General features: G+C 40.7%; 1 protein-coding gene across 1 annotated transcript; it reads left to right on the forward strand.

Moving 5' to 3' along the window:
• The first annotated feature begins 249 nt into the window (after positions 1-249).
• Positions 250-10507, forward strand: si:ch211-243g18.2 (uncharacterized protein LOC559906 homolog). Its single transcript, XM_067969486.1, has 8 exons — positions 250-818; positions 1724-1806; positions 2107-2263; positions 2843-3007; positions 3388-3513; positions 4516-4733; positions 6592-6659; positions 10211-10507. The coding sequence occupies exons 1-8, from the start codon at positions 429-431 to the stop codon at positions 10327-10329; spliced, it is 1326 nt and encodes a 441-aa protein (XP_067825587.1). The 5' UTR covers positions 250-428; the 3' UTR covers positions 10330-10507.
• The last annotated feature ends 2334 nt before the right edge of the window (positions 10508-12841 follow it).

The raw sequence follows: 12841 nt of genomic DNA on the forward strand, positions 1-12841 counted from the left end.
TACGCTACGCCTATCTGTCCATTTAAACTGTTAATACATTAGTTTAAAGAGCAGATTATATAACATCCGAAGTTAATAGTGGCTGATTTCAATAAAACCCGGTAGCCCTGTCTATATTAGAACGGGTCGCTATTATGGATACAGAGAGGTAATGTTAACAGGTGCATCAATGCACTTCGTGAAACTGTAACTGAAGCTCCTCCTTGCAATATACACTCTAGACAATAACATAGACCAAAACAATCTGATGTTATTATTTGGATAAATACCGATTAGCTGATAAAAGCCAGCGGCTGGTAGGTGCAGCTACCAGTTGGGTGTGGTTATACCGGCTTTTAACCTCCCCTGCTCCCTCCAGCTATATATATGGCTACACCACTGAGTCCACACACCCAGCTAACCGTGAGCGTCTCTCAACCACCGCAGCCATGCCTAGCATCATCAGCGGCTCGTCACAGCGCAGGGTATCCAGCCGAACCGTGCCCAGCTTCTCCAGCAGATCCGTCCAAAACAGCTCCTGGTCCAGGAGCCCATCCAGCAGGGTCTCCGTCGTCCTGTCGAACAGCCCTGGCGCCTTCAGTGCGAGTTCTGTCGTTGGCCCCTTGGTGTCCAGCGGGATGATGAGCGCCGCCAGGGACGAGAAGGAGACTATGCAGAGTCTGAACAGTCGCCTGGCCCTTTACCTGGAGAAAGTCCGCTCCCTGGAGACCAGCAACCATAATCTGGAGATCAAGATCAAAGAGTTGCTAGAGGAGAGGAAGCCCACTGAACGTGACATTAATCCCATGCTAGCACAGGCACGGGCCCTGAATAAACAGGTACAGTTTAATACTCTCAGATGGGAGCCACTTTAGTTTATTATCATATTTTTAAAAATTAAACCGTTGAATATGAACTTTGAGACACTCAATAAAAATCACTTTGACTCTCACTGTGTAATACCCGTTTTAATCATTCATAAAACAGCCGCAAAACAAATTTTACTTCCATCAGGTGCTTTAAAATATGCTTTCAGTTTCGCTGGAAAATTAAAATCAGTAAACAAACGTGATGTTATTTACTCGTTGGGTGTAATACCCAAACAGGTACTACCTCACTGTTAGACCCTGGACAATGATTAAACCCAGCTCTAAATTGTGATTAATTATGTTCATCAAACACGCAAACATTTTTACCGGGAACATTAATCAAAATTTGTCAGCTTTAAAAAAAATCAAGTAAATATCTGATCCACTCAGCAAACCACTGGCCTTGAACTAGTTGTCGCAGATAAATCGGCTTTTCAAGATCATTCGTCCTATTCGTGTTGTGTTTGTTTTGCCAGGCCAGAAGTTTTGAAAATAAAATGTTATTAGGGCGGCATTACAGGCACTTTATATCCCTGAATAATTTCCCTGTAACGGGAAGTAGATTCTTGTTTAAATACAGGAAACGACCTATCTTCAAAACAACCAAGTCAAACTCGATAACGGGGTTAGACTGAATGCAGCCGGTCAAACAGGCTCAGTCTGACTGTCTGTATCCACCCTGAGTGCTGCCGAGAACCATCAGACTTCGGCTCCACACGTGGAGAAATGCATAAAGGACAACAATTAAAATAAACAGTCAGCTGCTTAAAAAAAATAAACAAATCTGTAACAAAAACCGCTACAATTTTTTTTTAAATGGAAGGCACGTTTGAATATCCGATGTCAAGTTTACCTATATATTGTACTCTTTTTAGATCCAGGATCTCACGCTGAACAATGCCGCAATTTTGCTACAAATGGACAACGCAAAACTGAGCGCCGAGGACTTCAGAATGAAGTTTGTGCCATAAATTTTTACTTCTCTTTGCAATTTAATCCTGTGAAATTCAGTTTTCTGGCTAAATACTCGGTCTTGATAATTGAGGTGCACAAAATAAAGCTTTTACCGTGTTAATCAATTTCTCAATTTGATATATACATTACATTGTAGATATATATATATAATATGTGTGTGTATGTACCGGTTGCACAAATATAACCCATTAGGGTTTAAAATACGACATTATCGGGGTGTTTACGATGGTGTAGTTTAATTTGAAAGAAGGTTTCTAGATCTGTACGTCTGGTTCTCATACAGGATGGAGTCTGAAGCTATGGTTCGGCAAACGGTGGAGCACGATATGGACCGTCTGAGACACATCAAGGAGGAATACGATGGCAACGCGTTCATTCTGAGGAACGAGTGGGAGATGTTGACGGAAGAACTTCTGTTCCTGAAAAAGAACCACCAAGAGGTGAGAGCAGGGAGCTGACCCCACCAGCGCTCCCCACTGGTCATATGTTGCCAATATTAATAGGTGTAGTCGGTGCAGAGGTTCAGTGTAAGACGGTGGCCATTGATTTAGGTGACTGCGTTTAAGTTACATGGAATTCCCATTGGTTTCTTTTCTACTGGATCGAATCCCGTTGCATTTTCCATGTAAATCGTAAACCTGTCGCCTTGCTTAAGACATTTCTTAAGGATTTTGTTTACCAGTGACTCTCAATCCAGGGCAATGTCTGGAGCAGTCCTTTATTGCTTTTCCAGCAGTAAAGCCCATTGCAGTATCATACAACTGTCCAAGTTATTGATTTTAAATAAAGATGTACATTGACAATTCACATTCATAGTCGAATAAATCAAATGGGCTTCCTGTCTTGTGCCCTTGAAGTAAAATCCCTCTAAATGAGCAAACAGGATTAAATACAGTAAGGAAAAGACTTCATACTCATGAGTGATCGTGGATTGCAGAGGTATTAGCACAGAATGAAGAGGGTGCATGTTGTGTGACAAATGAACAGTTAGAATCACACTGTCTGTCATTGTTTGATAGGAACTGAATGCCATCAGGTCACAGTTGAAGAATGAACAAATTACCGTGGAGGTGGAAGCTGAGCAAGGACCTGATCTTACTGTCGCTATTGCAAAGATCAGGGCTGAATATGACGAAATGGTAGCAAAAAACAAGGCGGATGCAGAAGCCTGGTACCAGTCCCAGGTAAACCCTCTTAAAGCTGAATGTGGTGATCAAGACTAAAAGATATTGATTGCAAAGTCTGTTTCACATGTATCTGTACTTCTGTCTTGTGCTTCTTACATTAGAAGTACAAATTTCAAGGGAAAAAACAGAAATTTACATTTCCAGAATTCTACTAGATGTGTCCCTGCATCAACAAGATTGGTCACACCTGTCAGAACTGTGCATTTGTTTGTAGATATAATTAGCATGTACGCCTGCACATTGTAATTTTTCAAAATTTACTTGCATACTTGGAGTTTTCCGTATGTGTATTTTTGCCTCAATCTCTAGTTGTAACATGTCATAGATATATGTGTATGTAATCTCAGAATTTACAGGGCTTTTATTTTTTGGTACAGGTGCAGACTATCACAACTGAAGTACAGAAAAACACTAAAGAACTTGACATGGCCAAGGCAGAACTCAGTAGTAAACGACAAGCAATGCAATCACTGGAGATAGAGCTGGAAACCATGAGGAGACAGGTACTAGTGTTTTCCCAAATATAAATAATGGTATCCAATAAACCAGAGTGAGATAATTCAAGATCAACCTGATCGATTCTGTAAAAAGGATAATTGCTGGAATAGTACAATGCAATATGGTGATAAATAATTAGGAGAAGAACCAGCATTTACAATGCACATTGATTCTCTTGATGACTGGTCCAGATTTAATCCTTTTAGTAAGTTTTACTGTAATATTCTGGCATCTTGCTATCAATGTCATACGCCTTCCGTTGAGAAAGTGGATAAACTGGTGTGGCAAACATCTAACATCAACATTGTGTTTGAGTGATTGCCAAGAGCTGATGTGACTTGTTTGGGTAATTAGGGATTCTAACCTTTACTCAACAGTTAAAATCTATGGGATGTCCCACCAAGTAAACTGAGAATTGATGAAAGTCATGCTACAAATGAGAGGGAGCTTGATTTTAAATTTGTTGCCTTAAAACAGTGACTGCAGCAGAACTGAGCAGCCACAAAGATATCACTAAACAATGACTATCTTTCAAATTTTAACGTAATAGTCCTTTTAGAATTTTGAAAAGTTTAAAATGCTGTAGATATCTGTGGTTTCAAATTGGTAAATTTTCTCCCTCACTCCGCCCATAGCTTGTTACAGTGATGATCACATTTTAAATGCTTCATGCATTGTTTATTGAAATCATGACATCGATGGTATAGTTAATATGAAAGTAATGTAAGTTTAAAAGTGTAAAATAAGTTGATTAAAATTTCTATTTATGTTAATAAAATAAACACTAGTTGGAATTTAAAAGATGTTAACAAGAGGTGTTACAAGTTTAAAATGATAGTGAACCTCACAAAGCTCAGATGCAGCTTGCTAGCAAATTGAATTTTCACAAATTTGCATATTGCTATTTCTGGATTTTCTAGTTAAAGTGCTGCTCCAAAGCGGTTGTATATTGTGAACCAACTTTTACAGTTTTATCTCATTGGTGTAACTTTTCTTTATCTATACAGAACATAGGACTGGAAAATATATTAGAAGACACTGAAGAAAGATATAGAGTGGAGTGCAATAGCTTGCAAATAACTATCTCCAAATTGGAAGCTGAGTTGATCAAGATATATAATGAAATGTTGCGACACAAGGGAGACTATGAAGCTCTTCTGAAAACCAAACTAACTCTGGAAGCAGAACTTTGCGAGTACAGGCGCTTACTTAATGGGGAAATGAGGTACCAGAAATATTCTGCCTAAAAACATTTGTTAAGGTTTCATTTTTGTCAATGCTATTAGTTAAATACTTCAACAGGAAAAAGAGATTGAGCTTGGTTTCCAAACAACTTTTGCATTGAGAATGAAAAGTTCTGGTTGCAAACAATATAAAAGTATGTGATAGCATAAGTCAATCTGTCCTAAACCAGTAATTTTCATGGGGTTCTGTGATCTCCCACCATAACTTTAGCAGAAATGCTGGAGAAACAGTGCAAATGGCCATTTACACTGTTTCTGACGGGGATTTTCATCCAAGTTACGATGGAAGATCAGGGAACCCCTTCGAAAGTTCTACGAATTGAGTCCACAGACCAAGCTAGTCCTTTCTATTTTCATTTTGGCTCAGTTGGCAGCCCTCTTTCCTTCAAACTAGAAGGTTTTGGGTTCAAGCCTCCCTCCAGAGATTGTGCACATAATCTAGGACTGAGGGATTATGAGAGGTGCTGTCTTTCAGATGAGACAGTTAACTGAGGCCCCATCTGTCTTGTATATTATTCCACAGAACTCTTTAAAGAGGGGTGTCTTGGCCAACATTCCTCTCAACCCCCACAAAAAAACAGTTCAACTAGCCATTCATCTCATTTACTGTTTGTGGGCTCTGACTGCGTGTTTGCTGTCATAACAGTGACTACACTTAAAAAGTAATTCATTGAATGTGAAGCCTGTCCCTCCATCCTTCCTGCTCTTTTTTTCTAAATAAGAACATAAGAAATAGAGCAGGAATAGGCCATTCGGCCCCTCGAGCCTGCTGTGCCATCCAACAAGATCATGGCTGATCTTCTAGCTCAACGCCATTTTCCTGCACTATCCCCATATCCCTTGATGCCTTTTAATATCTAGAAATCTATCGATCTCTGTTTTAAATGTACTCAATGACTGGAATTCTCCACCCCAGAGGGCTGTGGAAGCTCAAAGATTCACCACCCTCTGAGTGAAGACATTTCTTCTCGCCTCAGTCCTAAATGGCCTACCCCTTATTCTGAGACTGTGACCCCTGGTTCTAGACTAAATGTTTCCCATTTCATTAAGGCGTCAAATTCTATACCACCTATAAGTGCTTCCTCATGATAAATGAAAAGCAAGTAACCGAGCTTTATCACAGCCCACTCATAGTTAAGCTCTTACAATGTCAACTTCTTTTAAATCCTGGCTTCCCCTGGTAAACATTCTCAGCACTGAACATCGGCCACCTTACACCAAATACCTTTCTAATCCCATTACTGACACTACCTCAAGTGATAGTAACATTTTACAAGATTTACTTATCTTCAGTTGAAGATGTTAACATTTCACAAGAATTTGAGAACAGAAATGACTTTTTTAAAGGAAAGTCCTATTCTGGTCCAGCTCAATTTGAGGAATAACTTGGGGTGTTCCAATATTCAAAGATATAAAACAAAATTAGTATAATTTCATATATACTTATTGATAAATTTTAATACCAATTGTTGCAGATTGTTGTATCAACTTATGAATTCCTTTGTTGTCCCACTCAGTGCTGTAATTTACCATATCCTACACTGATCCCTCTACCTGAGAGTGCAGATGCATTTTATGTCCTATCCTAAATTATATACCCACGTGATGGCATCTTTTTAACTGTTTGATTTTTGATGAAATACTGAACCTATATAACTTTTTGTTCAGAAAATATTTCAATAATTAATTTTTCAGTTTCCTTTTAGAGTAATCATTATTTAATTAGACAGAGTTTACTCTATCAACTAAACTTCTGTATTAGGTTTACTTCTAGCATCCTAAACAAACTCCACAACTTGTCAGTTTTGTGACTGATAACTTTTTTTTTAATCATTATAGCATAAAGGTTGTTCCTGCTCCACCTCCATGTGCACCAGCTCCTCCTCCACGTGCACCAACTCCTCCTCGTAAGTATTCACGTAGAGAATGTAGGCAAAATTGTGTGCTAGACATTTATCATTGTAATCCATAACCTCCAGTGCGTCATTCCACTAGAATAAATTAATACTGAGCTGGTTTTCTGGGTTTTTTTTATTCGTTCATGGGATGTGGGCGTCACTAGCAAGGCCAGCATTTATTGCCCATCCCTAATTGCCCTTGAGAAGGTGGTGGTGAGCCGCCACCTTGAACCGCTGTAGTCTGTGTAGTGAAAGTTCTCCCACAGTGCTGTTAGGTAGGGAGTTCCAGGATTTTGACCCAGCAATGATGAAGGAACGGTGACATATTTCCAAGTCGGGATGGTGTGTGACTTGAAGGGGAACGTGCAGGTGTTGTTGTTCCATATACCTGCTGTCCTTGTCCTTCAAGGTGGTAGATGTCGCAGGTTTTGGAGGTGCTGTCGAAGAAGCCTTGGCGAGTTGCTGTGGTGCATCCTGTGGATGGTACACACTGCAGCCACGGTGCACCAGTGGTGAAGGGAGTGAATGTTTAGGGTAGTGGATGGGGTGCCAACAAGCAGGCTGCTTTGTCCTGGATGTTGTCGAGCTTCTTGTGTGTTGTTGGAGCTGCACTCATCCAGGCAAGTGGAGAGTATTCCATCACACTCCTGACTTGTGCCTTTTAGACAGTGGAAAGGCTTTGGGGAGTCAGGATGTGAGTCACTTGCCCACAGAATACCCAGCCTCTGACCTGCTCTTGTAGCCACAGTAATTATATGGCTGGTCCAGTTAAGTTTCTGGTCAATGGTGACTCCCAGGATGTTGATGGTGGGGGATTTGGCGATGGTAATGCCACTGAATGTCAAGGGGAGGTGGTTAGACTCTCTCTTGTTGGAGATGGTCATTTCCTGGCACTTGTCTGGGGCGAATGTTACTTGGCACTTATCAGCCTAAGCCTGGATGTTGTCCAGGTCTTGCTGCATGCGGGCATGGACTGCTTCATTATCTGGGGGTTGCGAATGGAACTGAACACTGTGCAGTCATCAGCGACCATCCCCATTTCTGACCTTATGATAGAGGGACGGTCATTGATGAAGCAGCTGAAGATGGTTGGGCCTAGGACACTCCTGCAGCAATGTCCTGGGGCTGAGATGATTGGCCTCGAACAACCACTACCATTTTCCTTTGTGCTAGGTATGACTCCAGCCACTGGAGAGTTTTCCCCCTGATTCCCATTGACTTCAATTTTACTAGGGTTCCTTGGTACCACACTCGGTCAAATGCTGCCTTGATGTCAAGGGCTGTAACTCTCACCTCACCTGTGGAATTCAGCTCTTTTGTCCATGTTTGGACCAAGGCTGTAATGAGGTCTGGAGCTGAGTGGTCCTGGCAGAACCCAACTGAGCATCGGTGAGCAGGTTATTGGTGAGTAAGTGCCACTTAATATTACTGTTGCGACACCTTCCATCACTTTGTTGATGATTGAGAGTAGACTGATGGGGCGGTAATTGGCCGGATTGGATTTGTCCTGCTTTTTGTGGACAGGACAAACCTGGGCAATTTTCCACATTGTCGGGTAGATGCCAGTGTTGTAGCTGTACTAGAACAGTTTGGCTAGAGGCGCAGCTAGTTCTGGAGCACAAGTCTTCAGCACTACAGCTGGGATGTTGTGGGGATCCATAGCCATTGTTGTATCCAGTACACTGAGCTGTTTCTTGGTATCACATGGAGTGAATCGAATTGGCTGAAGACTGGCTTCTGTGATGGTGGGGATATTGGGAGGAGGCCGAGACGGATCATCTACTCGGCACTTCTGGCTGAAGATGTTTAAAGAATATAGAAATAAGGTCTATTTTATAACTGATATTTGCAAACAAATGAACACCAAAATTTCAAGTTATTTATGGTGGCAGTATTTACCCTTAGTTCTCAAATCATTCTCTCCTATTTTTTCCCCCCCTGGGCCACACACCATAACCAGCTGGCTTAGTAGGTGTGCAACTCCTGAGAGTGGCACAGTGACGACTGTCCCTTCAGTTTTCCATTCTCTCTGTTCATGTCCCCATATGGCACAGCTGGGATCAGTGTAGGAAATTGAAGAATGAAGCCACCACTTCATAACAATGCATGTTGGTACTCCACGATGATACAAAAATACTGGTGTTTCAAATGGAAGGAAGAATATTCAAACAATCACAACAGTCCGTTAGATTGATGTTTTTAAATGCCAACTAAGCATAAGTATTCTGAAAGAAAAATCATTGAGATAAAGTGGATGGTAGCCAAAAATATCACCTTCATTTGTGCTTCTGTCAGATATGAAATGGATTATAAATCATGGATTTTAATCCAACTGGACCTCTGACACATTTTTCTGTGTGTGCTTGACTTACACAAGTTATCACGCTAAATGCTGGAGGTGGATGAGAAGAGAAATAAAAACTCTGTTTGTTCTGTAAAGTATATTCTGATCTGTTCTGAATACTGTGATAAGAAAGGCCAAGAAGAGTCTCTTAAGCTAAATGTTCTCTGGTAATTAACTGTTTTATTGCATATAAAAGTACTGTGCACTAAAATGCATGATATGCAGATATCCATCAGTAAATTCTAACTTTTAGTAAATTAATTTGCATTAACTGGTGGATGTTAATATATCTCTCTTGTCAAAGGAACCCCAGCCATCATCTTTATGTCATTCTGTAGCTTCTCCTCCAACTTCCCCCTTGCATTCATCAGACTCATCTCACCCATCAGACACATCTCTTCAATCGCCTCTCAAACCAAGTCCGTTCCACACAGCTTCCTCTTCCTGGCCCAGTGTCCACTGACATTTTCCGCTGATTCCTTTTCCTAGGCTTCAGCCTTCTTTCATTGAAGTCAACAATCCCATCTTCAAAAAGCCTACTCTCAATCACCTCCATCCTCCAATTACTGCTCTACCTTTAACCTCCCTTTCCATTTTAATGCCCTTAAACATGTCCTAACCCCTCAGCTCTGTGCCCACCTCTCCATCTCTCCCTTTTTCAAATTCTCTCTCCCTTTTTCAAATCCTTTCAGTCCGCTTTACCCTGACACCCTAGTCAAAGTTATTACTGACTTCCTTTATGGCTGCAACTATGGTACGTTTTCACTCCTTCTCCTCAACCTCTCTACATCATTCTATATCACCAAATACTCTACCATCTCTCTGTGTTCCATTTACATGCCACTACACTCACTTGGTTCCACTGCTACTTGTCCCAACCTAGCCAGCATATTTCCTGCGATGGCTATTCCTTCTGCCCCCACATGGTCACCTGACATGTGCCCCAAAATTCCATCCTTGATCCTCTTATCCTCATCTATACACTGCCTTCATTGACATCATGGGGTCAGCTTTCATGTACATGACAATGACACCCAACTCTATCTCTCTGCAGTCACCCATCATTGTGCTGTATGATTGCTTGTCTGACATCGTCACGGATGAGCAGCCAGACAATCTTTAATATAATTAAATCCCATCATGTTAGTCAAACATGCCAATATGACTTTTTTTAAAAAGATCAATTTTAATGTCATATTTCTTTTTTACTTAACAGCTGAACCTGAGATCACAACAAGGAGAATTGTCAAAGTCATCACTACCACACTGGTTGATGGCAAAGTTGTTGATGAATCGAGTGAGGTTCAAGAATTTAATGATCAGGTTGAAAAATAAACAACATTAATGCTCATAAATATATAAACTATGGTCTTGTGAAATATCATGTATTTATATGGTATTTGTTACTCGGGTATAATGGTTTAATAATTGAAGCAATGTACTGCTATAATAATCTTGCATAAAGAGTTTGAATTTTCTACCTTATCCACTGTATGGAATGGCACAAGCTCTAATAAATGTTTTAGCTCTTGTCCGTGTTGCATTAGTGTGCAGTCATTACTCTTACAATTGTCCAAGTAACAAGAAGATTTAATAAGCAAACATGAGGAAGGACCTCCATAAGCATCATATTAAAGGGCTCCATTAAATTTCATATCTTTTTCACAATAAGTTTTTACATTTTCTGATATAAAATCTTTTCCCTTTTGCAAAGATTGGTGATAAATTGGTTTATTTACAACAAACCTGCATTTATATAGTGCCCTTAATGTAGTAAAACATCTCAAGACGCATCACAGGAGCATAATCAGACAAAAATTAACACCAAGCCAAAGAAGGAGACATTAGGACAGGCGTGGTCAGAGGTAGGTTTTGAGGAGCGTCAAAGGATTTCCTCTTTTGAGGTGGAGGGATTTACAGAGGGAATTCCAGAGCTTAGGGCCTTGACAACTGAATGTACGGCCCTCAATGGTAGGGTGAAGGAAGTCGGGGATGCCGAAGAGGCCAGCATTGGAGGAACGCAGAATTCTTGGAGGATTGTAGGGCTGGAGGAGGTTACAGAGATAGGGAGGGGTGAGGCCATCGTGAGATTTAAACATCAGGATGAGAATTTTAAATTTGAGCAGTTGGTAGACCAGGAGTCAATGTATGTCTGCAAGCCCAGAGGTGATGGGTGAACGGGACTTGGTGCAACTTAGGATATGGGCAGCAAAGTTTTGGATGAGCACATGTTAATGGAGGGTGGAAGATGGGAGGCTGGCAAGGAGAGAATTGGAAAAGTTGAGGCTGGAGGTAATAAAAGTATGAATAAAGGTTTCAGCAGCAGATGAGCTGAGGCAGGGGTGGAGACAGGTGATATTAAGAAGGTGGAAGTAGGTGGCTTTGGTGATGGTAGAGGATATGGAGTCTGAAGCTCAGGGTCAAATAGGATGGCAAAGTTACCTTGGGGGGGGGGGGGCCTCCTCTTCTTACTCACCAGGTTTTACTGAGCCCTGCTCAGTAGGTCAATAAAATGCCATCGGGGTCCTATTGATCCTGATTTGCATGTATTAATGAGTGTTAAGTGTTTGCACCAATATTTAACTGTGTACCTGCTCCAATTCCCGCTGGGCAGGGTGGCTTAAAATTCCCCCCTCCCCTCCGCACCCACCACCCCCACCCCCCAATGTATTCATCAAAATGGAGGGATGTTAATGTTGGAAAATGGAACTCTTGCATTACAGTCAGTGCCAGCATTAAGCCCACCCAAACCAGGCACAGCATAAATAGAACAAAATGAAAAGCTCCTACTGCATTAACCCAACATTGTATCCTAACCCCCTATAACATTAGTGACATTTTCATTTCCCAGATGAGCAATGCTTGTAGTTTCTCTGAGTGGTAGAAATAAATTATAGGCAATTTTGTGCTATGAACTTTCACGTATCGGAAACTGAACTGACGTTGTACAAATTTATTTCATTTACGACGCTAACAGTGCAACAGTCTAGTTTAGAACCAGTGCTTCACAGGTGAAGGGATATTGTGCCACTAGTCTCTGAAAAGATCTATAACTAAATGGAACTATTCAATGGAATGCTAAACATCTTTGCAGTTCTGGCTGTCATAATTTCATAGAGCAGAATTGGACATGTACAGTTTTTAAGGAATTGATTCCTCCCACCCCCGCCCCATTTCCCACCCCTTTCGTTCCTCACATTCAAACACACAAAATACCAACAGCCCTAGACAGGGAGAGAACAGCTTACTAGGGGTTTCTATGGGAGACAATTATGAAGGAAAAAAAATGGCATTTTCACAGCATCTTATGCAAACTCCTGAAATATTTGAAAACTAACAATTTCACATGAATATATCTCAAATGCAGCTTTCAGTTTCAACACATAGATTTAGTCAGTGAGAAATATCAATGAATGGGAACAAAACATTAACTAGAAGCACAAGCAAACAAACCCTTGGGTGGATTACAGCAAAACTTTCAACTTCTAGCAGAAAACTTGAATATATTATAACACTCCACATAATGTAACTTAATGCCTTAGAAAATGCTATACAGTATATTTTAGAATATATATTATATTACATAGGGTACTAAAGAAAGAGCTTGCATTTATATAGAATCAGGTCTCTCAAAATCCTAAAGTGCTTCACATGCAATACATTGCTGTCACGGTACCATTTTGCACACAGTAATGTCCCACAAACAGTTCATTTACATTTAGGGGATGAAATATTGACCAGGGCACCAGGAGAACTTGCACTTCTTCGAATAGTGCCACAAGATCCTTAACGTTCATCTGAACACACAGCCATTTAACATCTCGTATGAATATATAACATCTCAGTC

Source organism: Heptranchias perlo, chromosome 31, assembly GCF_035084215.1.
Source record: "Heptranchias perlo isolate sHepPer1 chromosome 31, sHepPer1.hap1, whole genome shotgun sequence".
Lineage (NCBI taxonomy): Eukaryota > Metazoa > Chordata > Chondrichthyes > Hexanchiformes > Hexanchidae > Heptranchias > Heptranchias perlo.

Bases quoted from the DNA above. Each gene is read 5' to 3' on its own strand.
- si:ch211-243g18.2 (XM_067969486.1), top strand. From the start codon at position 429: ATGCCTAGCATCATCAGCGGCTCGTCACAGCGCAGGGTATCCAGCCGA. The intron at 819-1,723 runs GTACAGTTTAAT...TACTCTTTTTAG, and splicing joins CACGGGCCCTGAATAAACAG to ATCCAGGATCTCACGCTGAA. The intron at 3,008-3,387 runs GTAAACCCTCTT...TTTTTGGTACAG, and splicing joins AAGCCTGGTACCAGTCCCAG to GTGCAGACTATCACAACTGA.